We start from the raw sequence: 27,496 nt of genomic DNA, 5'->3' as shown, positions 1-27,496 counted from the left end.
GCAACAAGTTGTGGGAAGCGAGACTCAGCTATTACGCTACTTTTTGAAAAAAAGCTCATGGCTTCACAGTCAAAGCCGTCTTGCCTTCAACTGTGAATTACTAGCAATCTATGAGGTGGTCAAGTAATTCAGTGAGTGCATCTGTAAACAACAGGGTAATTACCATATATGCAATCCACCTTGTGAAGTGTATATTTTCATCTCACACTTGTTTTTTTAAACAACTGATGCAACTATAACTGAAATATAAGGTCCATATGCATGTGAGTCTGGTAAAATGTGTGTAAATAATACAAACAGAAAGAATCATATTTGACACACAACTTGCTCACATATTTGTGTACATGCAGGCACTCCAGTTCCTATCCATATCGCTACAGGAACAAACTGTGAGTTTACAACTATAACACACTTGGAAAAACAATGACAGCATTCCATGGAAGCCAATACAATAAATATATCAATTTCAGTTTCTGTATTTTGAACAGAAACAGTATAGCTTTTTTACTGATTTTGTGACTCCTGACTTCAGAATACAGATACATACATACATACATACATACATACGAGGTGTGGCTAGAAAAAAACCGGACTAGTACTGGTGAAACAATAAAACGAATGCAATAAGGCTGAAAGTCTCATGACTCTCGCTCCGCCTACTGCTCGAGTTTCATCTGCCTCCTGCACTCAGTCTGCCCGTGGCGTCTGTTTTAAGTAGTTGACGTTTTGTCTGTGCGTCGGAAAATGTTGAGTGTACAGAAAGAACAGCGTGTTAACATCAAATTTTGTTTCAAACTAGGAAAATCTGCAAGTGAAACGTTTGTAATGTTACAACAAGTGTACGGCGATGATTGTTTATCGCGAACACAAGTGTTTGAGTGGTTTAAACGATTTATAGATGGCCGCGAAGACACCAGTGATGACACTCGCACTGGCAGACCATTGTCAGCAAAAACTGATGCAAACATTGAAAAAATCGGTAAACTTGTTCGACACTTTCCTTGTCAACTCCTGTTAACTCAGACACTGCTCTGATTGTTAAACGGCGATCTTGTCTAACATGTTTACCGATTTTTTCAATGTTTGCATCAGTTTTTGCTGACAATGGTCTGCCAGTGCCAGTGTCATCACTGGTGTCTTCGCGGTCATCTTTAAATCGTTTAAACCACTCAAACACTTGTGTTCGCGATAAACAATCATCGCTGTACACTTGTTGTAACATTACAAACGTTTCACTTGTAGATTTTCCTAGTTTGAAACAAAATTTGATGTTAACACGCTGTTCTTTCTGTACACTCAACATTTTCCGACGCACAGACAAAACGTCAACTACTTAAAACAGACGCCACGGGCAGACTGAGTGCACGAGGCAGATGAAACTCTAGCAGTAGGCGGAGCGAGAGTCACGTGACAGGCCACGCGACTTTCAGCCTTATTGCATTCGTTTTATTGTTTCACCAGTACTAGTCCGGTTTTTTTCTAGCCACACCTCGTACATACAGTGTCCAACACGAAACACACCAAGATAATCTGGGGAAAATGCAGACAAGTGGGGTCATCCCACCTCATAAAATTGCTCAGTTTCATTAAATGCCACTAAAGAGCCTATTACAATATTTTGAAGGCAAGTGTTGCATCGGTCACAAACAATCTCGACCTTGTGACAAGTTATTTACACCTGTTTCTACAATAAAGCAATATGCTGCATGAGAAACTTCGAATGGCAACAACTAGATTTAAAACAACACTAAAACTTATTTTTCAAGCAAAGTTGTCTGCTGTGAGAACTGGCTATCACATCACCTTTTTCCTTGATAACACCATTTTTGTGTCTGGTAAAAATTTCTTCCCAGTGCTAGATCTCCTCCGGCAACAAATCAACAGAAACTGTGAAGCTAGGTATTTATATTATTTTACGATAGGTATTTATATTATTTTACGATGAATGATCTGCAAAATCTTTGTTATTCACACAACCATTGGCTATACATTAATGACAGTACAGATACATCCTGGATATCCTTTGCTAATTGGCAGTTACTGGAAAAACTAATAGAAAACACAAAGTACATTCTGTCCCAACTCCCTATAAGTAAATAAGAGAAAAAGCCAGTAGCTAATCCACCATTTTTATGACAAAGTTCAACAACAGCTATCACAATAAAAAAGACATCAACTTTAGTAAAATTAAGAATGCCTGTACAAGGTTTCTTCCAATAAATTGGTTTGTCTACTAATGTTACAGTATGTAAAATAAGGGAAAGGCAATGTCTAACATTTAGTGGACCAATGATGGTGCAAAGAAACATACAACACAAAACAGTAAGCCTATTCATATTAATTTTCTAGCTCTTTCTCTTTTTCTAGCAAAAGTACACACGCAGCCACAACCACACAGACAACCGAACGCAAACCCCATGGCTGCGGCAAGACCTTCTACTAATTGTCAATGATTTAGAGCAGCTTCTTGGGCAGATTAGGTGGGAAGGGGGCAGGGAAGAATGCACAGGTCAAGGAAAAGGTATCAGGGTAGCCTGGGACAGGTCTTTTGACAGAGGACTTGTGGTATATATTTAGATGAAGGAGTGGTGTGGACAGAAGAGCGAAGGGAAAAGTTAAGGTGAGGCAATGGGAGACAGGTTAATGGAGGTTTAGGCCAGCGGAATTGTGAGAGTCAGGGCATAATGACGGAGAGACAATTCCCACCTGCATATTTCAGAGAAATTAGTGCTAGAAAGGAGTATCCAAGTGGCTGGCATAGCGAGGCAGCTGTTGAAGTCATCTGTATAGTGGTGTGCAGCATGTCTGGCAACTGGATAGTCAAGTTTGTGGTTTTCCACAGTTCAGCAGTGGCCATTCATGCAAGTGCACAGTTGGTTAATAGTCAAGCCCACATAGAATGCTGTAGAGTAACTGCAGCATAGCTGATATCTCAGATGGCTGCTTTTCCATGTGGCCTATACCCAGGCTGCTGAAATATGTCACTTCAAGGTCACTCCCCAAGCGCCGTACAGTTGGTAGTATAACTAACAAACAAATGAGGAATGGAAGGCGCCGCGTCTTCTGAACCAATAACAGCACCGAACAAAAGCCGGTTCCGGCGTTGATGTTACCCCGTTGCCAGCTTTCATGTAAACATTGTATGTTAGTGTGTGAACGCCTGCTGTTACGTTGTGTTACCACCTCGACTCTACAGTTTTTGTTTGTTAAACAATGTCACCAAAATGATGTCGTTCACCAAGCGACAATACATTGCGCCGTGGAGTGCCATTAAATAGTCAGGCTTTAGAACTGCTATGGTGGACGTGTGAGTTTTACGAGCAAGAAAAAGAATTTGTTTCTGTTCATGGGCATGCATCGATTCCTGCCACTAAAGTTTTAGAGCATATCTCGAAAACTCTAGGACTCAGTGAAAGAACATTATAACGAAAGAGGTGCTACTTCAAGACTTACAAGACAGTGAAGTAAACAGTGTGGAAGAAAGCCCCTGTGGAAGAAACAGTGTGTTTTTAAGTACTCCAGGCAAGAAAAAAAAGCAGCCTCATCCTGTTACAGATATTGATTCTTTCCAATCCGATGCAATTCATCGGCACATATGCGGATACAATAAAAGGAAAGAATACCCCACAATAGCAAAGTTGCTAATTTCTTTACAAGAAAGTGAACTTTTCTCAGGGCGGAAAACGTCACTTAAGATGATATTAAAAAGTATAGGCTTCCGTTTTAAAAAGTTAGATGGATGAAAACTGTTACTAGAAAAAGCTCATGTCGTTGCAGCTCATACCATTTTCTTACACAAAATTGTAGGAAAGGACACACACTCAGTCATATGGTTAGAGGAAACCTGGGTCAACGCTGGAGAATCAGTTGAGAAATGCTGGACAGATGATACTCCGAATAGCAGCGGTCATCAGCCAACAGGAAGAGGATCCCAATTAATTGTGGCCCACGCAGGATCTTCAAACGGCTTTGTGCCTGAAGGACTTCCAGATTTTCGATCGAAAAAAAAAAAACAGTGACTATCATGAGGATATGGCCCACCCATGGTTCCTAGAGTGGTTTAAGAATTTGTTGCTCCAGTTTAGTGTTCCGACAGTTTTTGTGATGGACAATGCACCGTACCACTCCGTGATTTTAGATAAAACTCCAACCACTAGTGACCGTAAATAAACTATGGTGCAGTGGTTGCAGGAGAGAGACACTGCTGCGGACATGAGCATGACAAAGCTGCTGTTATACTCGCCCGTGTAACAAAATAATCTGTGATGCCTAACAGATTGTAGATGAAATTGCAAGCAAACAGGGTCACTTGGTAATTAGGCTACCACCTTATCACTGTCATTTTAATCCAACTGAATTGATTTGGAGTGAAGTCAAGGCATACATTAGAATTAACAACAAGACTTTTACGATAACAGAAGTGGAAAGACTGCTATGTGAAGGTCTTGCTACTGTAGATGCTACCTCATGGAGGAAAAAAGTAGACCATGCTGCTAAACTAATAAGAGAAGCACAGACTATAGATGGCATTATAAATGAAAATGAACAATTAATGATTTCTCTTAATGATGATGATGATGATGATGATGATGAAGACAAAAGTTTTGGCGCCAATTCCGATGACAGAGAAGGAGAACTGGATGGAATTGTGCCACTGATATCGTAAATTGGTAAGTGTAAATGTATACAGAATTAATTCTTTTTCTCTCTGCAATCAGATAAGTTATGCATGCTATTACTGTAACAATTTGGAATGAATGACTTTTCGTAGATATTGTCATTAACTTCGGGTGTTTTTATTTCCCAGTTTAATATACTATCAAACGATTAGTATCCGTCGTCGTTCTCTCCATTGTTAGAAAAACATACTTTGTTGCACTTACGTATAAATGTTGATTGTAGCTTACATTTACAAAACATACTTCAGGGTTGTGGGTGTGTGTGGTGGCAGCTATTGCAACCTCACAATCGCAGTGTAGCCAACCACACGCAAGCTGTCAAGTGACATGTTCCACCGGACCAGGTATAGCCTTTTATTGGGTAAGAAATGCCTGTCACTGATTTGTGGTAGTAGGAGGTGACAGGTGGGATATGGAACATGCCTTGCACCTGGCTTTGCCACAAGGACATTACCCATGGGGTGCAAAATTGAAATGGGATGAAAAATGATATTCTGTAGGTTGGTTGGTAGAACACTAGTTTGGGTTATTGGGTTATAGTAGGATTTTGGGTAGAATATAACTCATCTCAGGGCATGATGAGACATAAAGAAAGGCTTAGTTGGGTTTTTTTAGGCCAGGGTGATGCTAAATGATCAGAGAAGTGCTGGACAGTTGTTGGTTGACAGGTTTACTAATGTTAGAGGCATTGGCATGGCATTGCCGATCTGTGTATGGATAAGCTGGATATGACATTGTCTATCAATAACGACATTTCAACAATTCCTCTTTTCCATTGTGATGCAGTATCCATGAGTGGCAAGGTTGCAAGGAAGAGATTATTTGACACAGAAATGACTTCTACAGCTGCTTCGCAATGTGATTCATTTGGATACTCCCAACACTAGTTTCTCTGAGCTATGCAGGTGGGATGTCTCTCTCCACTACACCACCCTCGTAATACCCTGGCCTAAAGCTCTGCTAACCTATTTTTCACTGCCTCATCCTTGTCTTCTCTCTTCTGCCCACACCATTTCTCCTCCACCCAGATTGTACACTGCCTTCTCCCACCACTCTTCCTTCCATCCCCCCTGCATGTGGATGCTCTCTGCCTCTGTCTCTACCCCCTACACCCCTTTCTTCTTGTTTTGTACCTGCAAATCACCTGCCAAAATACCTACCTCACACTATCCTGCTACCTATTCCTTGCTTCGTACATAATTCTCTACCCCCCCCACCCCCCCACAACCTCATCTGCCTGTGTACTGCTTTCCATAATTGATAATCAATAGTCTGTCTCAGAGTGGGAGTGTGCATTTGGGTGTCTGTGTGGTTGTGTATATGGGTAGGTGTCCTTTTTGTTATGCATGCTTGGTTGCCTTTCCCTTATTTTATGTATTATTCTTTCCACCAATTTCCATTGTTGTTCAAAATTACAATACTTATTTACTGCACCCTAACAGCGCAGGGAAACTATTGGGTGCCTCTACCAAATCTTATGTATCATATTAGATACCCTTTGTTTACAGTCAGTTATCAAGGTAACCCCACACCACACCACACCACACCACACCACAACACAACACAACACACCACACCACACCAACCTACCCCTCACCCCCATGAGCCATGGAAGTTGCTGTTGGTGAGGAGGCTTGCATGCCTCAATGACACAGCTGTACCGTAGATGCAACCATGACGGAGGGGTATCTGTTGAGAGGCCAGGCAAATATGTGGTTCCTGAGAAGGGGCAGCAGCCTTTTAAATAGTTGCTGGGGCAACAATCTGGATAATTGACTGATCTGTCCTTGTAACATCAACCAAAATGGCCTCGCTGTGCTGGTACTGCTAACGGCTGAAAACAAGGGGAAACTACAGCTGTAATTTTTCCCCGAGAACATGCAGCTTTACTGTATGGTTAAATGACTATGGTGTCCTTTTGATTAAAATATTCCATTAGGATCTCCAGGCGGGGACTACTAAGGAGGATGCCAATAGCGGGGACAGGCTAAAGTTAGATATAGTGGGAATTAGTGAAGTTCGGTGGCAGGAGGAACAAGACTTCTGGTCAGGTGAATACATGGTAACAAATACAAAATCAAATAAGGTAATGCAGGAGTAGGTTTAATAATGAATAAAAAATAGGAACACGGATAAGCTACTATGAACAGTATAGTGAAAGCATTATTGTAGCCAAGATAGACAAAGCCCACGCCTACTACAGTAGTACAAGTTGATATGCCAACTAGCTCTGCGAATGATGATGAAATTGAAGAAATATATGATGTGATAAAAGAAATTATTCAGATAATTAAGGGAGATGAAAATTTAATAGTCATGGGGGACTGGAATTCGATAGCAGGGAAAGGAAGAGAAGGAAAAGTAGTAGGTGAATATGGACTGGGGGTAGGAATGAAAAAGGAAGCCGCCTGGTAAAATTTTGCACAGAGCATAATTTAATCATAGCTAACAAATGGTTTAAGAATCATGAAAGAAGGCTGTATACATAGTAGAAGTCTGGAGACACTGGAAGGTTTCAGATAGATCAGGGCTTCACAACATACGTGCTCGCGGAGCAAGCTGTGAGCAGCAAGCTGTGAGCACGGAGCAGCGCGAGCACGCTACCCCCACTACCGGACCAGAGCGGAGAGTGGGGAGAGTCACGTGCGGCACACACAACAGCTGCCGCCAGTCAATGTAAATCCGCGGCCACCTGCAGGGATATCACTCACGAATTATTACTGCGACAAGTGAAACAAATAACGGAGAATGTACACATGCCACATAATTTTATTAGCTTAGTGTATGCCTCTACCATCTGTAGATACTGAAACTAAAGAATTCCACGACAATCCTATATTTTCAACACTTTCTTCAACACTACTTAAAATATCACCTCCGGTTGTAGTGTTCTTCATAGCTACTACATCGAGGAGCTCCTCCCTCACCTGAAGATCTCAATAACACCTCTAATAAATATGGCAAGCTGCGCTGTTCCAGTGATATCAACACTTTCCTCCAGTGCTAGAGAATACGCCATAAAATCTTTACAGATATTTTCAAGCTGGCTCTGGACGTCGTTTGCCATGTCCTGTATGTGACGCATAATGGTCATGTTAGATAATGGCACAATCCAAAACTGTTCAACTTGAGATGGACACAAATGTTCTGCTGCAACTACCAAACATTCCTTTATTAAATCGCCATCAGTTAAGGGGCGCAGGGATTTTGCTAAAAGCAAAGCAATTTTGTAACCCACTCTGAGAGCTGCCTCAGTTGATTTTTCTTCGTCATCCAGATCTTCTTCGGATAACTTCCTTTTAAGTTTAATAACTTCCTGTGCACGATCTGGTCAATCACATTTTCCACGTCCGTAGTCTTTCACGTGGTACGACATATAATGTAGCTGCAAATTAAATTTCGTAAAAGAATTCAGCATTTTGTGACATACTAAACATTTTGCAACACCATCTTTTTCTGTAAACAGATACAATTCCCCCCAATGGGGGTTGAACTGCAAAAGCACGGTTGGGGTTACACAACGGCGACTTCACATGATTCTTAACCGGCGAAGTGACTGTTAAGAGCTGATCATAGTAATTTAAACGTTACACAGTCGGCGCGAATTCAATAGGCACGCTGCGGCCCTATTCAAACGTGCGTGCGCATTTCCCCTCCCTCCCTACTCCGCGACCTTGCAGCTGCTCGCGAGCACGTGCCTGAGCAGGCGCGAGTACTCGCACTCAAAACTGGCCAGTTGTTAAGCCCTGAGATAGAGTATATCACAGTAAGACAGATTTAGGAATCAGGTTACAATTGTAAGACATTTCCAGGTGCAGCTGTGGACTCTGACCACAATTTCTTTGTTATGAACTATAGACTAAAAATAAAGAAACTGCAAAAAGGTAGGAATTTAAGGAGATGGGACCTGGATAAACTGAAAGAACCAGAGGCTATAGAGTGTTTCAGAGAGGGCATTAGAGAACAACTGACAAGAACAGGGGAAAGAAATACAGTAGAAAAAGAATGGGTAGCTTTGAGGAATGTTATAGTGAAGGCAGCAGAGGATCAAATAGGTAAAAAGACGAGGGCTAGTAGAAATCCTTGGGTAACAGAAGAGATACTGAATGTAACTGATGAAAGGAGGAAATATAACAATGCAGCAAGTGAAGCAGGCAAAAAGGAACACAAACGTCTCAAAATTGAGATCAACCGGAAGTGCAAAATGGCTAAGCAACCATGGCTAGAGGACAAATGTAAGGATGTAGTAGCATGGGTAAGAAATACTGCCTATAGGAAAATTAAAGAGACCTTTACAGAAAAGAGAACACCTGTATGAATATCAATAGCGCAGATGGAAAACCAGTCCTAAGCAAACAAGGGAAAGCAGAAAGGTGGAAGGAGTATATAGAGCGTCTAGACACGGACGATGTACTTGAGGGCAATATTATGGAAATGGAAGAGGACGTAGATGAAGATGAAATGGGAGATATGATACTGCATGAAGAATCTGACAGAGCACTGAAAGACCTACGTCGAAACAAGGCCCTGGGAGTAGACAACATTTCAATAGAACTACTGATAGCTTTGGGAGAGCCTGCCATGACAAAACTCTTCCATCTTGTGAGCAAGATGTATGAGACAGGCAAAATACCCTCATACTTCAAGAAGAATATATTAATTCCAATCCCAAAGAACGCAGGTGTTGACAGGTGTGAAAATTACTGAACTATCAGTTTAAAGTCACGGCTGCAAAATACTAACACAAAATCTTTGCAGAAGAATGTAAAAACTGGTAGAAGCCGACCTCAGAGAAGATCAGTTTGGAGTCTGTACAAATGTTGGAACATGAAAGGCAGTACTGACCCTACAACTTATCTTGGACGATTGGTTAAGGAAAGGCAAACCTATTCTTCTAGCATTTGTAGACTTAGAGAGAGCATTTGACAATGTTTACTGGAATACTCTCTTTCAAATTCTGAAGGTGGCAAGGGTAAAATACAGGGGGCAAAAGGCTATTTACTATTTGTACAGAAACTAGATGGCAGTTATAAGAGTTGGAGGGCACGAAAAGGGAAGCAGTGATTGAGAAGGGAATGAGACACCGTTGTAGCCTGTCTCCCAAGTTCTTCAATCTGTATATCGATCAAGCAGTAAAAGGAAACAAAAGAAAAATTCGGAGTAGGAATTAAAATCCATGGAGAAGAAATAAAAACTTTGAGGTTTGCTGGTGACATTGTAATTCTGTCAGAAAAAGCAAAGGACCTGCAAGAGCAGCTGAACGGAATGGGCAGTGTCTTGAAAGGAGGATATAAGATGAACATCAACAAGAGCAAAACAAGGATAATGGAATGTAGTCGAATTAAATCAGGTGATGTTGAGGAAACCAGATTAGGAATGAGACACAAAGTATTTGGGGAGCATATTAACTGATGATGGTTGAAGTAGAGAGGATATAAAATGTAGACTGGAAATGGCATGGAAAGCGTTTCTGAAGAAGAGAAATTTGTTAACATCAAGTATAGATTTAAATGTCAGGAAGATGTTTCTGAAAGTATTTGTATGGGGTGTAGCCTTGTATGGAAGTGAAACGCAATCGATAAATAGTTTAGACAAGAAGGGAATAGAAGCTTTCAAAATGCTACAGAAGAATGCTGAATATTCGATGGGTAGATTATGTAACTAATGAGGAGGTACTGAATAGAATTGGCGAGAAGGGGAATTTGTGGCACAACTTGACTAAAAGAAGGGATCAGTTGGTAGGACAAGTTCTGAGGCGTCAAGGGCTCACCAGTTTAGTATTGCAGGGAAGAGTGGTGGATAAAAATTGTACATGGAGACCAAGAGATGAATACACTAAGCAGATTCAGAAGGATGTAGGTCGCAGGAGTTATTCAGAGATGAAGAGGCTTGCACAGGATAGAGTAATATGGAGAGCTGCATCAAACCAGTCTCTGGACTGAAAACCAGAACAACAACATCAAGGTAACCCATTTTTGCGAAGTATCTCCCAATGCAGTCATCCTGTCGTGCTACTAGTACCATGGTATATAATGTTTAGGTAGATTATATTCAGTTCGTACATGGAATACTCTGCCTCCACATAAACTGGTGTTACATACAGCAATTTCAGTGTCACTACTTAGTAATAATATCATCTCTGAGTAAACTGTGTCTAGCAACAAACTTCTCACTTTCGTACCAGGCCACATATTGTTCTGAGTTACTGTAGTAGGTTTTTTTAATCATTCCTCTGTGAATATTACAGTAGAATAATATCTCAAATGTGACCTCTACTAGTTTCTTCTGCTGTATCATCTTTCTTTATGCACACTTCGCTTTATTATGTTTTTTTGCAATCCATCAAACATTGTCCTCCGAGACATAATTTTTTAAGGTCTCCCTGGATTATTAGAATGGAAGCTCTCATCCTAGTATATTAGGTTGCTTACTGCACACACTGTCACAAATTCCACAACCACTATTTCCAAAAGGATGACCTGATGGCCAGAATCTGAATGGTGATTCAATTCATTAGAAGCATGTAAGATATTCAGTTACCACAAATTTATATGGCTAAAGAACACTGACATCCTAGCTTTGTGCAGTTCATCTCACGTTCGAGAACATTGTTTACAGTGGAACTGCATTGTAGCGTTGCTCGCCAATTTCGTTCAAACTGCGTGAGTAGAAGCAGATAGCCCTTTCAAGTTCCTGGAATTTCTCATCTGAGTGGGCCATAGGAAGAAGAAAAACCACACTCTAAAGATTTTCAAGTACAATGTGAAGTATTTCTGAGCAACAAGGATCAAGTAAGTGGCATAGTGCAGTTGTCTACTGCACTGAGTATCAATTTGCTGTCTTGGGTTCGATTTTTGCTCTACCATAATTTCCTTCTTTTTTTTATTCCTCACCAAGTTAAACTATTAATTATAATATTTAAATATATTTATCAGTTGAATTCATAAGTGTGAAAGTAATATATTCAATTTAGTTATGATTACTTAAATTTAATTAATTAGTACATTTAAACAGTAACTACTGTAAATGATACATTTCCAACTATTTGTGATTTCAACTGCCCTTCAAAAGCAACATCCCACTATCATCATATCCCCACTCTCTCCTTTTTCTTTGCTCTCTTTTGTGTGTTCAGGGCACATGGCTCTGGCAGCTGTTTTAAATCCCCTATAGTGTGCCCTTAGTGTACCTGTTTCCGAACAATTTTTAACGGTCTCGACAGCTGTGAACAATGTCTCACTATGTGTTTGCAGTGATTTTCCATGAAACTTATCTTTTTTGAGAAATGGAAACACAGCAAGTATTTTTCCCGTAGGCCCACAATGTTATCCCTTTCAAATGTCTGAAGGTGTTTAACAACAGTACTTACTGGGCAGGGGAGGGGGGGGGGGGGCATGCTTGTATCCTAGAGTGACTGTTGCAAACATTGTTCACCACTAAACCAGCATAGTTATTGCATGTAGAGTCAAAACAGAGGGTTCACAGATAGGCCTCCTGAGCACCATGTGACCACCAATGACCATTACAAAGGAACCACTAACACTGCAACCCTTCAGTATGCGCATACTATCCCTAGTACCTCTGGGTACAGTCATGGAGGGGTGTTTTTTTTTTTATTTTATTTATTTCTGAAGTGTCCAATTGTGAAAAAGACTATGTATGTATCCGTCAATTTTATAATGGAGCAAATGCCTTGTATTCAATTTCTTTTTAACAAAAAGAAGGGGAGAGTAATTATCATATATTAGGCCACGAAATGTTCTGTATCTGGAATAGGGCAATGGAAGCTATGCAATAATGTGTACCCTTGATGTTACAGGTGAATGTCTGGGAAAGAAGGTGCAAAACAAAATTTTCATGTGGCAGTGGAGCAATTTACAGTCAAAATGAACCTGCTGCTTGGAAATGAACTTAAAATAATAATTCACCAACAACTGTAAACAGAAAGAATGCTACTGCAGTTAAATATCTTTTCCAGACAGCAGAACTGGCTTTCAAATTACAAATGATCAACTATAAGCAAAGATAGAGTTAATGAAATAATTTAAGATGAGCAAAGCTGTAAAAAACTAAATTTTATTGTATATTTGAAACTGGAAATGAAGTTAAGAATTTTAAAGTAAATCTATCCTCAACTTGAATGCACATTTGAACACCACATAAATTTACTAGGCATGGTTGTCTGAGTTGTCTTACACCAATCTTTAAACTGTCGAATGAGTTTGTGTTTAGTAGACTCTGAACCATAGTGCAGATTCACACATTTCACATTAAAAAATCACTGGCAGAAGTAAAAAAAAAGTGATGTGACAGGAAAAAAATATCTTAGGACTGCCTGAAAACTGAATGCCAGACATATGTGGTTTTAACAAAAGAAGATGTGATAGGAGTGAAGTATCGGAATCAAATCATGTCAGTTACTATAGTGTCATTAATATATCTGCTACTGCAGTTTAGGGACAAATGAATTTTTCAGTATGAGTATTACATAACTGAATAGTCATATGTTCACTCTTTCACTCTGAGAAGTTGTGGAAACATGAACGCAAGCTGTCTCTCAAGGAATAAGTCAGTTGCAATAATTTCTACGTGGAGGAACAGTCACTAATTGCAAGGAACAATAAAATGTTTAGAACAATTACTACTCAAAAGTGTAGGATCCCAATAACACATTCTCAGGTAAATATCTCAAATATTTGTTGCTAAACAACCTGTCTGAACTTTTTGACTGACATGCGTCTGTTTATGCCAACATATACATTATTTATGTATAGCATTTTCTAATTGATATTTAAAAGTTTACTTTACTTTCACCTCATCTGTTACTATTGCCTGTTGGGTCTCATCAGGGTATCAGATCCACACACAAGTAAATATTTAGATTTTTCAAAAATCTGTCTCCTTCTGATGTCAATAAATACCTCCCGGGATTGGAATGACTCCTTACCCTCTCCCTTAAAACCAACATCCTTACGTCTTTCTCTCTCCTTCCCTCTTTCCTGATGAAGCAACCGTGGGTTGCGAAAGCTTGAATTTTGTGTGTGTGTGTGTGTGTGTGTGTGTGTGTGTGTGTGTGTTTGTTTGTGTGTCTAACAACATACCAACACTTTCGTTCGGTAAGTTACATCATCTTTGTTTTTAGATATATTTTTCCCACGTGGAATGTTTTCTCTATTATATTCAATACAATTATACATATAGTTATAAGTTATACATATAGTCTACCTTCCATACAATGTTTTCTTCTGTCAAAATATAACTACCTTGGATTTCAACAAAGGTATGTAACATATTTACAAAGTATCATCAATGATGCCAAACTGCAATATGCTTCATACCCAAACAAACTGACCTTACACCACTTAGCTGTCATAAGCACTAGATCCCCCAGATGTGCAATTAATGTGTCATTTCATCCCTGTGTATGTGCAAAGCCATTACCCATTGGTACAGCAAACACATTTTACTTTAAAAAGAAAAATAAACCCCACTGTGCACATATCATCTGTCTGGAACCCCCATCTGTCTGCGTTAGTCACAGTGTAGTAAGTTACTGTAATAAAGTGATTACAAAAACACTGATCATATCCACAATAAAGTCCACCTACAAAGTAAGACAAGGTAATGCAAAACACACAAAACCATAGAATTGAAGAGAAAGGAAGCAAACTTCATCAGTCACCAGCAAATACAGACCATTACATGGGAAGAATGCCACTTACATGATTAGTTACTACTTACTGAACAGCACCACAAAACTAAAATATTTTAAAAAAGGTAAAGTCCACTTGCTTCCAGGGCATATTACAAGTGCCATTCAAATAAAATGTGCATAATAAAGCAATTTATAAAAAGTATATGTACAAATGCAATTTCTTATAAAAGCTGATGTCATACGAGGGTGTAACATACCTGAGCAAAACCTTCATTATAAACAGTTTCATAAATCTTGAACATATTTCCTGTGAATTCATCTACTTCTATAGTGCTGTAAGTGAGAAGAAGATTGTAATGAAGTGCTATAAACCATAACTGTGAAACCAATCAATTATTGATAAAATTATTTAATGGGATAGATAAGAAAAATCTACTCACCAAGCTTTTGGAGCCAGTGGCTCCTTCTTCCTTCTCATCCTGTACGGTACATCTCCCATGACCTGTGGTTCTGGGGTGACTTTCCGAAATCTACCCCTTTTCCCAGACTTCTCCAGTCCTTCTCCTTCACCCTTCTTCCCTCCCCTTCAACCCTTCTGCCTGAAGGAGGAGCAACTGGCTCCGAAAGCTTGCCAATCACAACAGTCTTTTATGTGTGTGTTCTGCTGCCGCCTGGTGAGTAGATTTTTTACCTATCCAGCTAAATAAAACTATAATTGTAGGAAGATATGTTAACAGAGATTAAGTCTAGGAGGGTACAGAGGTGCAATGATGTGTTTGGAGTCCAAGCTCCCACCTTCAGAGTCCAGGGAAATTAGTATACAGTGGGAGGATCTAAATAGCTCATGTAGTCTTAAGTAAATAGCTGTATAAATGGAGCAGTGATATTATCAAAAGAGTGTAATCTTACAAAGACAACATAAATAAATAAAAGTTGGTTTGGAGAGAACAGGAAGTGGAAGTTGAACAACAAAAGAAATGACAAAACACAAATGTATTAAACTTTTGGCCTTTTCTTCTTCTTCTTCTTCTTCTTCTTCTATCTTTTAATTGTTTGGGATTCTCCATCTGGATCTAACAGAAGCTAACTTCTTCATTTCTGTATAACTGGAGTCTCCAGAAGTTTATGTAGCTTGCTTTCATAATGCCAGTTGTAGTCTTCCTCAGGCTACATTTCCTTGTAATGTTCCTTCTTGGACTTTTACAAGGGACTGATTACCTCATATTGTGAGACCAATATACACCCACACAATCTTTGTATTATTGTTGTCGTAATTGACCAAATCTTTGAAAGACATCCTGATTAACTGTACACTTTATCTTTAACAGGAATTTTACTATCATTTACCTCGCTTCAATATTTATGTTGTTCAAACAAAGCATTTTTGTTTCGTTCATAAACTTTGATTTTTCTTCTCTAATTTTTTGTTTTATGTCTTGTCTGTTTCTTCAATCTTCAGTTATCTCACTTCTTAAATACTTGTGTATCTCACTTGTTTTATTTATTCCCTCTAGCATTACTGTTAATTTGTTTTGATTTCTTTGAGGACACTAATATTTCTGAAAGTGAATTACCAACCTCAGCTGCATGAGCACATTGAAATAACTGAATGGTGATGAGTGAAAGTTAGTGCCAGACTGGGACCTTAACTTTGATTTCCTGCCTGATGCGATCAGATGCCTTGATGGCCTCAGCTATCCAAGCACAATTCTCATCCGATTTGAATTCTCAACTTGTACACACTACTTCCATAGTGCCCCCCCGTTCATCATTCCCAAAGCTCAACGAATTTTAGCTGAACTCCCACAAGAGGGTGGACTTAGGGTGCATCCACACTGAAGATTTATCATGAATCATCTGGCATAGGGTAGATACTACTATTATATATGTGGTGTCTGTTCTTTTGGACTTGTCTGAAAGGACAGACCCCACACATACACGATCCCATGCGCATATAAGAGGTGTGTTCAAAAAGTAACAGGAATTTTTGTTTTTCTTCAAGAATATTTCTTTATTCATCAACATCAACTTTGTCCCTTAAAGTAATGCCCCCTCAGGTATAATACAGTTATGCCAGCACTTTTTCTAATCTTGGAAGAACTTCTAGAATACACTTTTCGTTATGGTATTCACCTTCTCTAACAATCCTGTTTTTATCTCAGCAATGATGCCAAAACAAAATCCTTTCATGGTTCTCTTCGGCCCTAGGAATGGAAAGAAGCCACAGGGGGGGGGGGGGGGGGGGGGGGGGGCATGTCCATTGAATACAGTGGCTGGTGGAACAAATCGATGATATATCAGGCGATAGCTGTAGACGGGAGCGTAACGGATTAAAATAGGGGCACTCAATTAAAAGGTGTCTTACCGTCCACAGCTGAGAGCGGTGGGGACAGAGTGGGGGAGGATCGCTGCTTAAAAGATGTCGATGGCTAAAAAGACAGTGCCCTATCTGGAGTCAAGTTAAAATTACCTCCTCCCGACGACACATTCGGGAGGAAGAGGTCCAAGCACAAGGAAGAGCTTTCACGTCCCGCAATTTATTATGGGGAAGTGTCGACCAATGCGCGTACCATAAATGAACAACACGACGACATAAAACGCTCCGTAGATCGGCGAAGGGAATCGATTGAATAGCTGGCCGAAGAAGAGAGACTGCAGCCTTGGCTGCAATATCGGCCACCTCATTTCCACAGATACCAACGTGTCCCGGGAGCCAGAGGAACGCCACCGAGACGCCCCCCAGGTGGAGCAAGCGCAGACAGTCCTGAATCCAGTGGACCAGAGGGTGCACAGGGTAAAGAGCTTTGAGACTGAGGAGAGAGCTGAGAGAATCTGAGCAGATTACGTACTGTATCCACTGATGGCGGCAGATGAAGTGGACAGCCTGGAGAACAGCGTAAAGCTCCGCAGTATAAACCGAACACTGGTCGGGAAGCCGAAAGTGATTTGGGGTGTCGCCAACAATATAGGCACTCCCAACACCTAACGATGTTTTCGAGCCGTCGGTGTAAATAAATGTGGCGTCCGTCATTTGTGCACATAGAGCAGCAAATGCCCGACGATAAACAAGTGAAGGGGTACCATCCTTGGGAAATCGACAAAGGTCACGGAGCAGGCAGAACCGGGGATGGAGCCAAGGCGGTGCTGTACCCCAAGTTGTCAAGAAGGTTTTAGGAAAGCAGAAGGAAAGAGAATGGAGCAGTTGACGGAAGCGGACTCCCGGTGGTAAGAGGGAGGAGGGGCGGCCTGCATACCCTACATCAAAGGAGGCGTCGAAAAAAATGTCATGGGCTGGATTAGCAGGCATGGAAGACAGATGGCTAGCATAACGCCTCAGAAGGACTGCTCGCCGATTGGACAGCGGAGGTTCAGCAGTCTCAGCATAAAGGCTTCCCACAGGGCTGGTGTAAAAAGCTCCAGACACTAAACGTAATCCACGGTGGTGGATAGAGTCGAGACGCCGAAGAATAGACGGCCGAGCAGAGGAGTAGACTATGCTTCCATAGTCCAATTTCGAGCGCACTAAGGCGCGATAGAGGCGGAGAAGGACCACTCGGTCCGCTCCCCAGGAGGTACCATTCAGGACACGGAGGGTGTTGAGGGATCGCAGACAGCGAGCCGAAAGATAGGAAACGTGGGAGGACCAGCACAGTTTTCTGTCAAACATAAGACCCAAGAATTTAGCGACGTCTGAAAACGGAAGGTTGGCAGGTCCTAGATGTAAGGAGGGTGGAAGAAACTCCTTACGTCGCCAAAAATTAACACAAACAGTCTTACTGGGAGAAAAACGGAAGCCGGTTTCGATGCTCCAAGAGTGGAGGCGATCGAGACATCCTTGAAGACGTCGTTCAAGAAGGCTGGTCCGTTGAGAGCTGTAGTAGATCGCAAAATCGTCCACAAAGAGGGAGTCCGAGACATCAGGAAGGAGACAATCCATAATTGGATTTATGGCAATGGCAAACAGTACCACACTCAGCACGGAGCCATGGGGTACCCCGTTTTCTTGGGAGAAAGTACGGGACAGTAGTGTTCACCCGCACCCTAAATGTGCGCTCTGCCATAAATTCGCGAAGAAAAAGGGGCAGTCGGCCTCGAAAGCCCCATGAGAACAGTGTGCGGAGGATGCCTGTCCTCCAACAGGTATCGTATGCTCTCTCCAGATCAAAAAATATTGCTACCGTTTGGCGTTTCCGGAGAAAATTGTTCATGATATAAGTGGAGAGAGCAACAAGATGGTCAACTGCAGAACGATGCTTTCGGAACCCGCATTGGGCAGGTGTTAAAAGACTGCGGGATTCCAGCCACCAAGCTAAATGGTAATTCACCATACGCTCCAAAACCTTACAGACACTACTCGTGAGAGAAATGGGGCGATAGCTAGAGGGGAGATGTTTGTCCTTTCCAGGTTTCGGAACGGGAACGACGATAGCTTCCCGCCATCGTCTGGGAAAAGTACTGTCGGTCCAAATTCGATTATAAAGGCGAAGGAGGTAACGCAGACTATGGGTTGATAAATGCAGCAACATTTGGACATGGATACCATCCGGTCCTGGGGCGGAGGAGCGAGAAGAAGAGAGTGCATGTTGGAGTTCCCGCATGGAGAAAAAAGTATTGTAGCTTTCGCGATTTTGAGAGGAGAAAGCAAGATGTCGTACTTCCGCTGCACGTTTCTTCAGGAGAAACGCTGGCGGGTAATTTGAAGAGCTCGAAATCTCAGCAAAGTGCTGACCCAATGAGTTAGAAATTGCGACGGGGTCCACTAATGTATCATGCGCGACAGTGAGCCCAGAGACCGGGGAGAAACTAGGTGCGCCTGAGAACCGTCGAAGCCAACTCCAAACTTCCGAGGAGGGAGTGAAGGTGTTAAATGAACTAATAAAGAATTTCCAGCTTGCCTTTTTGCTATTGCAGATGACGCGACGGCATCGCGCACGGAACTGCTTATAGCGGATACAGTTGGCCAACGTCGGATGGTGGCGGAAAATGCGAAGAGCACGTCGCCGCTCACGTATTGCGTCACGGCATGCCTCGTTCCACCAAGGAACTGGGGGGGCGCCGGGGCAATTCGGAGGTGCATGGTATTTAACGTTCCGCAGCTGTAAGAATAACGTCGGTAATATGTGTGACCTCATCGTCAACGCTGGGAAAGTGACGGTCATCGAATGTCGCTAGAGAAGAAAAAAGTGTCCAATCGGCTTGGGCAAACTTCCAGCGTCGCGGGCGCATATATGGCAGTTGAGGCTGCAGTCGAAGGACACATGGAAAGTGGTCACTCGAGTGTGTATCATCAAGGGTGAACCATTTGAAGCGCCGAGCTAGCGGAAGAGTACCGACCGCAAGGTCTAAATGAGATAAATTTGTCGTGGAGGCAGACAAAAATGTGGGGACCCCAGTGTTGAGGCAAACTAGATCCGCTTGGTGGAAGAAGTCTAGCAATAGTGAGCCACGTGGACAAGGATGTGGAGATCCCCAAAGCGGGTGGTGGGCATTGAAGTCCCCAACCAGCAAATAGGGGGGTGGAAGCTGACCAAGAAGATGAAGGAGATCAGCTCGTGCCATTGGTGTGGACGATGGAATGTATACAGTACAAAGAGAGAATGTGTATCCAGAAAGAGAAAGACGGATGGCGACAGCTTGGAAGGAAGTGTTTAAGTGGATTGGGTGATAATGGAGAGTATCATGGAAAAGAATCTTGAGTCCTCCATGGGCTGGAGTGCCTTCAACAGAGGGGAGATCATATCGGACGGACTGAAAATGAGGAAGAACAAAGCGGTCATGGGACGCAGCTTTGGATCGTAAGAGAATCGACAATTCATCCCGATTGGCTCGAATGCCGTGGATATTCCAGTGGATAATGGACATAGGGTGAACAGAAAATGGAGGAATGTGACCAAAGTTGCTGTCAACTCAACGACTGCTCAGAGCTTGCGACCGACAGCATGGAATGGCATTCAGCCGAAGGCAGAAGATCCTGATCCATAGGTTGTTCAGGAGCAGCTCCTGCCACCAGCGATCAGCCAGTTGATCGGCCGCCAGCAGTGCGCCTCAGCGATACAGAAGACGGCCGAGGGCGATTTCCGCCAGTTGGTGCTGTAGATGGGACACTCCTTGGCGGAGAAGGAGATGAACTGGGTTTCTTTGTAGCCTTCTTGGAATTATGATGTTTAGAAGAAGGAGGAACCGATGGTTGTGAAGTTGGGGTACGTAAAAAATCTTCACGAGTATGCTCTTTTTTCGAAGTCTTGGTGTCTGACTTTTGGGCTCGAGATTTAGCAGAACCTGATGAAGGGTGAGCCATAGAGTGGGCAGGCGAAAGTGGTGAGGTTGAACAGGCGATCTTTGCGCTGGCCGATCTGACGACCGTGGTACTAAAGGTGAGGTCGCAAGTCTGCGTGGCCGCCTCCTTTGTTGGCCGAGGAGAAGCAAGGACAGTGCTGTATTTTCCTGTCTGAGGCACGGTGGGCTGTCGACTGGCGAATAATTTTCGAGCAGCAAAGGTCGACACCTTTTCCTTCACTCTGATTTCCTGGATGAGCTTTTCGTCCTTAAAAACGGGGCAATCACGAGAGGAAGCAGCGTGTCACCCATACAGTTGATGCAGCGAGGGGATGGAGGTGGACAAGCACCCTCATGGGCATCCTTGCCACACGTAACACATTTGGCCGGATTGTAACAGGACTGGCTGGTGTGATTGAACCGCTGACACCGATAGCAACGCGTAGGGTTTGGGACGTAAGGGCAAACGGAAATTATCTCATAGCCTGCTTTGATTTTTGATGGGAGTTGAACTTTGTCAAATGTCAAGAAGACAGTGCGGGTTGGAATGAGGTTCGTGTCAACCCTTTTCATAACTCTATGAACAGCCGTTACACCCTGGTCAGACAGGTATTGCTGAATTTCTTCGTCAGACAATCCATCGAGGGAGCGTGTATAAACGACTCCAAGCGAGGAATTTAAAGTGCGGTGCGGTTCAACCCGGACAGGGAAGGTGTGGAGCAGTGAAGTACGCAGCAATTTTTGTGCTTGGAGGGCACTGACTGTTTCTAACAACAAGGTGCCATTCCGTAATCTGGAACAAGACTTTACAGGACCTGCAATTGCGTTGACACCTTTCTGAATAATGAAAGGGTTGACCGTGGAGAAGTCGTGACCTGCGTCAGACCGAGAAACAACAAGGAACTGTGGCAACGATGGAAGAACTGACTGTGGCTGAGACTCAGTGAACTTACGCTTGTGAGCAGACATAGTGGAAGGTGAGGAAACCATTGCGGAAGAATCCTCCATGATTACCGGCGTCTCCGATGGCGCACTCCTCCCCTGTGGGGGCCCTCTCTGAGGGCACTCCCGCCTTAGGTGATTGTTCACACCTCAGGTCACACCTCCCGACAAACGGACGGAGGGACCAATCGGCACTTTCGGAAGGTATTAGCTCGGGTAATCACCCCTCCCTGGGCCTGGCCGTTACCAGGGGGTACGTACGTGTCCTACCTGTCTACCCGGGGCGGGGAATTACGCGTTACCCCGTCACCGGCTACACACAAAAATGCGTGGGTCGGCCTTCAGACACGCACAGGGAGGAAGAAAGAGAAAGGGAAAGGAAAGAAGAGAGGTCTCAAACGCCGCAGCGGAGAAAAGGGTAAAGAGAAGAGGTAAGGAAAAGAGAAGGACAAAGGAAGGATGAAGACATACAAGCAAGGAAGGCGAAGAATGCGGTACATTTACGAGCGTCCGTCTCCGGACGTAGGCACAAACCATACTCCCAGAGGGGGAGAAAGGGAAGGAAAGAGCCAGAGATGGGGGGGGAGGGGGGGCGAAGATGGGGGATGGGGAAGGATGCGGAAAGGGAAGGTATGCAGCCCAGAAAGGAAGGAAGGCCACATTAGCTCGGGGTCCCGTGCTCGCTACACACGTATCCACAAAAGAGTTGTGGACCCCCTGGGGGGACCTTTGGAGGTGACGGAGTCCCACCTCTAACTGACAAACCAGGGACCCCTAAGATATGACTTGGTAAACAAATGGTAATGAGATGGGGAGCTATTAATATCAATGAAGGCTACTCTGGGAAGAAGGTAGAGCTGGCAGAGGCTGCAAGTAAGATGGGGCTGGACGTTTTAGCTGTTAGTGACATTCAGGTAAGGGGGTGAGAAAGAAGAGGAAGTGGGAGAATACAAGGTCTACCTGTCAGGAGTCAAAGCAGGAATAGCACAATGGGGTGTAGGGCTTTACATCAGGAAAGAAATGGAACCCAGCGTAGTTTCAATAAGGTATGTAAACGAACGACTGATGTGGATAGATTTGACAGTGTCTAGCAAGAAAATTAGGATTGTGTCAGTACATTCGCATTGTGAAGGGATAAGATGGATAGTTTTATGAGGCACTCAGTGATGTAGTTGTTAGAGTAAAGGACAAGGACAGTGTTTTGATCATGGGTGATTTTAGCGCCAGGATTGGAAATTGAACTGAAGGGTATGAAAAGGTTATGGGTAAATTTGGAGAGGATATGGAGGCCAACAGGAACGGGAAACAACTCTTGGATTTCTGTGCCAGTATGGGCTTAGTAATCACAAACTCCTTTTTTAAACATAAGAACATTCACCAGCATACTTGGGAAGGCAGGGGAACCAGATCTGTCATTGACTATATAATAACAGATCAGGAATTCAGGAAGGCTGTGAGGGACACACGTGTATTCAGGGGATTCTTTGATGATGCTGATCATTATTTAATCTGCAGTGAAATTGGGATTGAGAGGCCGAAAGTGCAGGAAGTCAGGTCCATATGTAGGAGGATAAGAGTGGAGAAACTTCAGGATAAGGAAATCAGGCACAAGTACATAACAGCAATCTCAGAAAGGTACCAGTTAGTTGAATGCAGTCAATTACAGTCATTGGAAAAGGAATGGACAAGGTACAGGGACACAGTACTAGAAGTGGCTAAAGAATGTCTTGGAACAGTAGTGCGTAAAAGTAGGATGAAGCAAACAGCTTGGTGGAATGACACAGTCAAGGCAGCCTGTAAAAGGAAAAAGAAGGCATATCAAAAATGGCTACATACTAGAACTCAGGTAGACAGAGAAAGTTATGTTGAAGAAAGAAACAAAACCAAACAGATAATTGCAGCATCCAAGAAGAAATCTTGGGAGGACTTTGTAAACAGGTTGGAGACTATGGGTCAAGCTGCTGGAAAACCATTCTGGAGTGTAATTAGCAGTCTTCGAAAGGGGGGTAAGAAGGAAATGACAAGTATTTTGGACAGGTCAGGAAAACTGTTGGTGAATCCTGTGGATGCCTTGGGCAGATGGAGGGAATATTTTGAAGATTTGCTCAATGTAGGTGAAAATACGATCAGTAATGTTTCAGATTTCGAGGTAGAATGGGATAGGATTGATGATGGAAATAGGATCACATTTGAGGAAGTGGAGAAAATGGTCAATAGACTGCAGTGCAATAAAGCAGCTGGGGAGGATGAAATTAAGTCTGAACTCATCAAATACAGTGGAATGTCAGGTCATAAATGGCTACACAGGATAAGTAAATTGGCCTGGGAGTTGGGACAGGTTCCATCAGACTGGACAAAAGCAGTAATCACACCAATCTTTAAACATGGAAACAGAAAAAATTGTAACAACTACAGAGGTATCTCTTTAATCAGCGTTGTGGGTAAAATATTCTCGGTATTGTTGAAAGGAAAGTGCGAGTATTAGTTTGTAACGCCGGAAATGCATATCATCCTATTTCCATCTGCTACACTATAAATTTTTTTCCTTATTTTGTTACCTGAAGATATGACATTTCTGTGTCTTTATATATTGTTATTGTTTTACTGTTTGTATATATATATTTATGCATTTATAATTGGTTTGTTTTGTGAATATTATTTGTATTTTTACGCTGGGTCTTGACTAGGGAAAACTATGCTATCGAACGAATACATCGATAGGTCGTGAGGAGAACCAAAGAGTTTAGGATCTTTGGTACTGTTAACTCTGTCGCGTGGAGCGCGGGCAGAGGGAGAGTCTGGCTGGGGTGGTGCAGTGGAGCAGGTGTGCTGTGTGAAGCTCCCGTGAGTTGCCGCGCTTTCGGGGTTTGGCAGCATGTAATTGCGCTCAACTTGCGATGATAGTTTCTGACATGGTGTCGCGGACGGGAAGCATTAGCTGGCGCACATCAAGAGCCCGTTTCGTCTGGTGACCGTGTCGAGAAGTAGGCGCGCCAACATCCAGCTTCTGCAACAGCGACGGCCGACAATGAGTGACTGTCGCCACCTCCTCGATCGACAGCTTCAAACCTTCAATCAACCAACAGGGAAGACTGGAAGCACGTAAAGTTTTATAACTGTATGGCAGACCTCAGCTTTTCAAACTTTTAAAATTGTTGCATCACAAAATTACAGCAACTTAGCATGAACGTTTGTTGCTCATTGTCCCAATTGCATTACCAAGCAGGGTCCCTTCCTTTTCCGGAATGAACCCGAGTGTCGTTGAAATTCAAACGCCAGCATCATTCGATTTCACTGCTTTAATTTCAAAGTTCAGTTAAGGTATTCATAGCTGGCTACAATATTTAGATTACACAAGGACAAATTAAGAGTGCGAGTTTTGTTACCGTATTTTAGCTTACCTGTGACTGCAGCTCAGCTTGGTACGTACTAAATTTTACTATTGTTAATTGTTCAGAATCATTTAATTCAAGTTCAAAGTTAAATCTCGTATTTCTAAATTGCGTAGATTCAAGTAGCTTTCGAAATAATTGTTGAGGTAGTCCAAGACTAACTGTATTTTACTGAATTTCGATGTGCTTCAGAAAGAAAGCTCACTATTAACTTCAGTCACTAAATTAACTTTCGATTTTCTGGTTTTATTAATTCTTTTGCTAAATTAAGTCAGAGTGTAGCAAAATTTATTACTTCTGACAAACTTTCAGTTTTCACACTACACGTGTCAACCTTCAGTTGCCACACTTCTAGTTCTAATTATATGTGTAATAACCTTTCTTTTTAGTTACTATAGTAATTGTCCTTAGGACTGGCAACCGTAATTTCCCCCAAATCTCAAATATCTAATTACCGCTAGTTAACTGTTAACATAACGGCCGCACATTTACTTTCTTTATTTACTTTACCCCTTTTCAAAATTAATTTCCACCAGTTTCATTTGCATTTTTCCTTTCATTTAGATGTAACCCTTTCCTCCCCCTTTACCGACAAATTAACTTCGGTGACGATTGCTTTTCCCAAATTTCCATTAGGTACAAGTGGTTTAATTTTTCACTGTCATTAAGGTCCACAAGTGAGGGGGAGGTTAGAAGTTGAGGACCAACTGGATGAAAATCAGTGTGGGTTTAGGCCTCTTAGAGGTTGTCAGGACCAGATCTTTAGCTTACGGCAAATAATGGAGAAGTGTTATGAGTGGAACAGGGAATTGTATCTATGCTTTATAGATCTAGAAAAGGCATATGACCGGGTTCCTAGGAATGAAGTTATTGTCTGTTCTACGAGATTATGGAATAGGAGGCAAACTTTTGCAAGCAATTAAAGGTCTTTACATCGATAGTCAGGCAGCAGTTAGAGTTGACGGTAAATTGAGTTCATGGTTCAGAGTAGTTTCAGGGGTAAGACAAGGCTGCAACCTGTCTCCACTGTTGTTCATATTATTTATGGATCATATGTTGAAAACAATAGACTGGCTGGGTGAGATTAAGATATGTGAACACAAAATAAGCAGTCTTGCATATGCGGATGACTTAGTTGTGATGGCAGATTCGATTGAAAGTTTGCAAAGTAATATTTCAGAGCTAGATCAGAAACGTAAGGACTATGGTATGAAGATTAGCATCTCAAACGAAAGTAATGTCGGTGGGAAAGAAATATAAACGGATTGAGTGCCAAATAGGAGGGACAAAGTTAGAACAGGTGGACGGTTTCAAGTACTTAGGATGCATATTCTCACAAGATGGCAACATAGTGAAAGAACTGGAAGCGAGGTGTAGCAAAGCTAATGCAGTGAGCGCTCAGCTACAATCTACTCTCTTCTGCAAGAAGGAAGTCAGTACCAAGACTAAGTTATCTGTGCACCATTCAATCTTTTGACCAACTTTGTTGTATGGGAGCGAAAGCTGGGTGGATTCAGGTTACCTTATCAACAAGGTTGAGGTTACGGACATGGAAGTAGCTAGGATGATTGCAGGTACTAGTAGATGGGAACAATGGCAGGAGGGTGTCCACAATGAGGAAATCGAAGAAAAACTGGGAATGAACTCTATAGATGTAGCAGTAAGGGCGAACAGGCTTAGATGGTGGGGTCATGTTACACGCATGGGAGAAGCAAGGTTACCCAAGAGACTCATGGGTTCAGCAGTAGAGGGTAGGAGGAGTCGGAGCAGACAAAGGAGAAGGTACCTGGATTCGGTTAAGAATGATTTTGAAGTAATAGGTTTAACATCAGAAGAGGCACCAATGTTAGCACTGAATAGGGGATCATGGAGGAATTTTATAAGGGGGGCTATGCTCCAGACTGAACGCTGAAAGGCATAACCAGTCTTAAATGATGATGATGATGATTTTTTTTATTTTTGTTTTCTCTCTTAACTTTGTTTCTCAGTCTCCTGTGTTCCAGTTCACTTTTTCTTTGTGCTGTTAATATTATTAAGTGATCATTTCCCATAGCTTCATGGATTCATTTTGTGAGGCAAATTGTGTCCTTTGATGGAGTTATTATTGCCATTTGATTTTCCGAATAGTGGTTTGTTGTTTAACGAACATCGTCTTGGAGTTGAACTTCACAGAATTTCTATAACCTTTCTTTGTTTCATTTCTGACAATAATGTAGTCAAATTGATAGCATCCTGTGCCTTTTTTTATGTATATCATCTTGGGTATTTTTTATGCAAATTCAAAAAGTCTGTCCTCTGATTTCTAATTCTTAATCCATAATCCGTTACTCCAGTTTCTTGTGCACATCCAACCACGGGGTTTCAATAGTCCATAATAATAATATTATCTCCATCGTGCAAATATTGCTGAACCTCTTGAAGTTGTTCATAAACTCTCATCTCATTGCCACTATGTTCAGATATTGGCATATATACTTAATTGGCAGCTAAATCTACTAGTTCTGCTTTGAATTTAATTAGCATTACCCTGCCACTATATAGTAAGTCACTTT

General features: G+C 42.2%; 1 protein-coding gene across 4 annotated transcripts in view; it reads right to left on the bottom strand.

Annotated features, from left to right (window-relative positions):
* Positions 1–27,496, bottom strand: part of LOC126194828 (glutathione synthetase-like) — a 157,792-nt gene that overhangs the window by 109,082 nt on the left and 21,214 nt on the right. For all 4 annotated transcript variants that reach the window (XM_049933159.1, XM_049933158.1, XM_049933160.1 and 1 more), the window contains exon 4: positions 14,592–14,667. In XM_049933159.1, coding sequence (XP_049789116.1) covers positions 14,592–14,667 — 76 coding nt within the window. The remainder of the gene's footprint in view (positions 1–14,591; positions 14,668–27,496) is intronic.

This window comes from Schistocerca nitens, chromosome 7 (assembly GCF_023898315.1).
Source record: "Schistocerca nitens isolate TAMUIC-IGC-003100 chromosome 7, iqSchNite1.1, whole genome shotgun sequence".
Taxonomy (NCBI): Eukaryota; Metazoa; Arthropoda; class Insecta; order Orthoptera; family Acrididae; genus Schistocerca; species Schistocerca nitens.
Note: the sequence above shows the minus strand (reverse complement) of the source record. Positions and strands in the feature narration are given on the sequence as shown.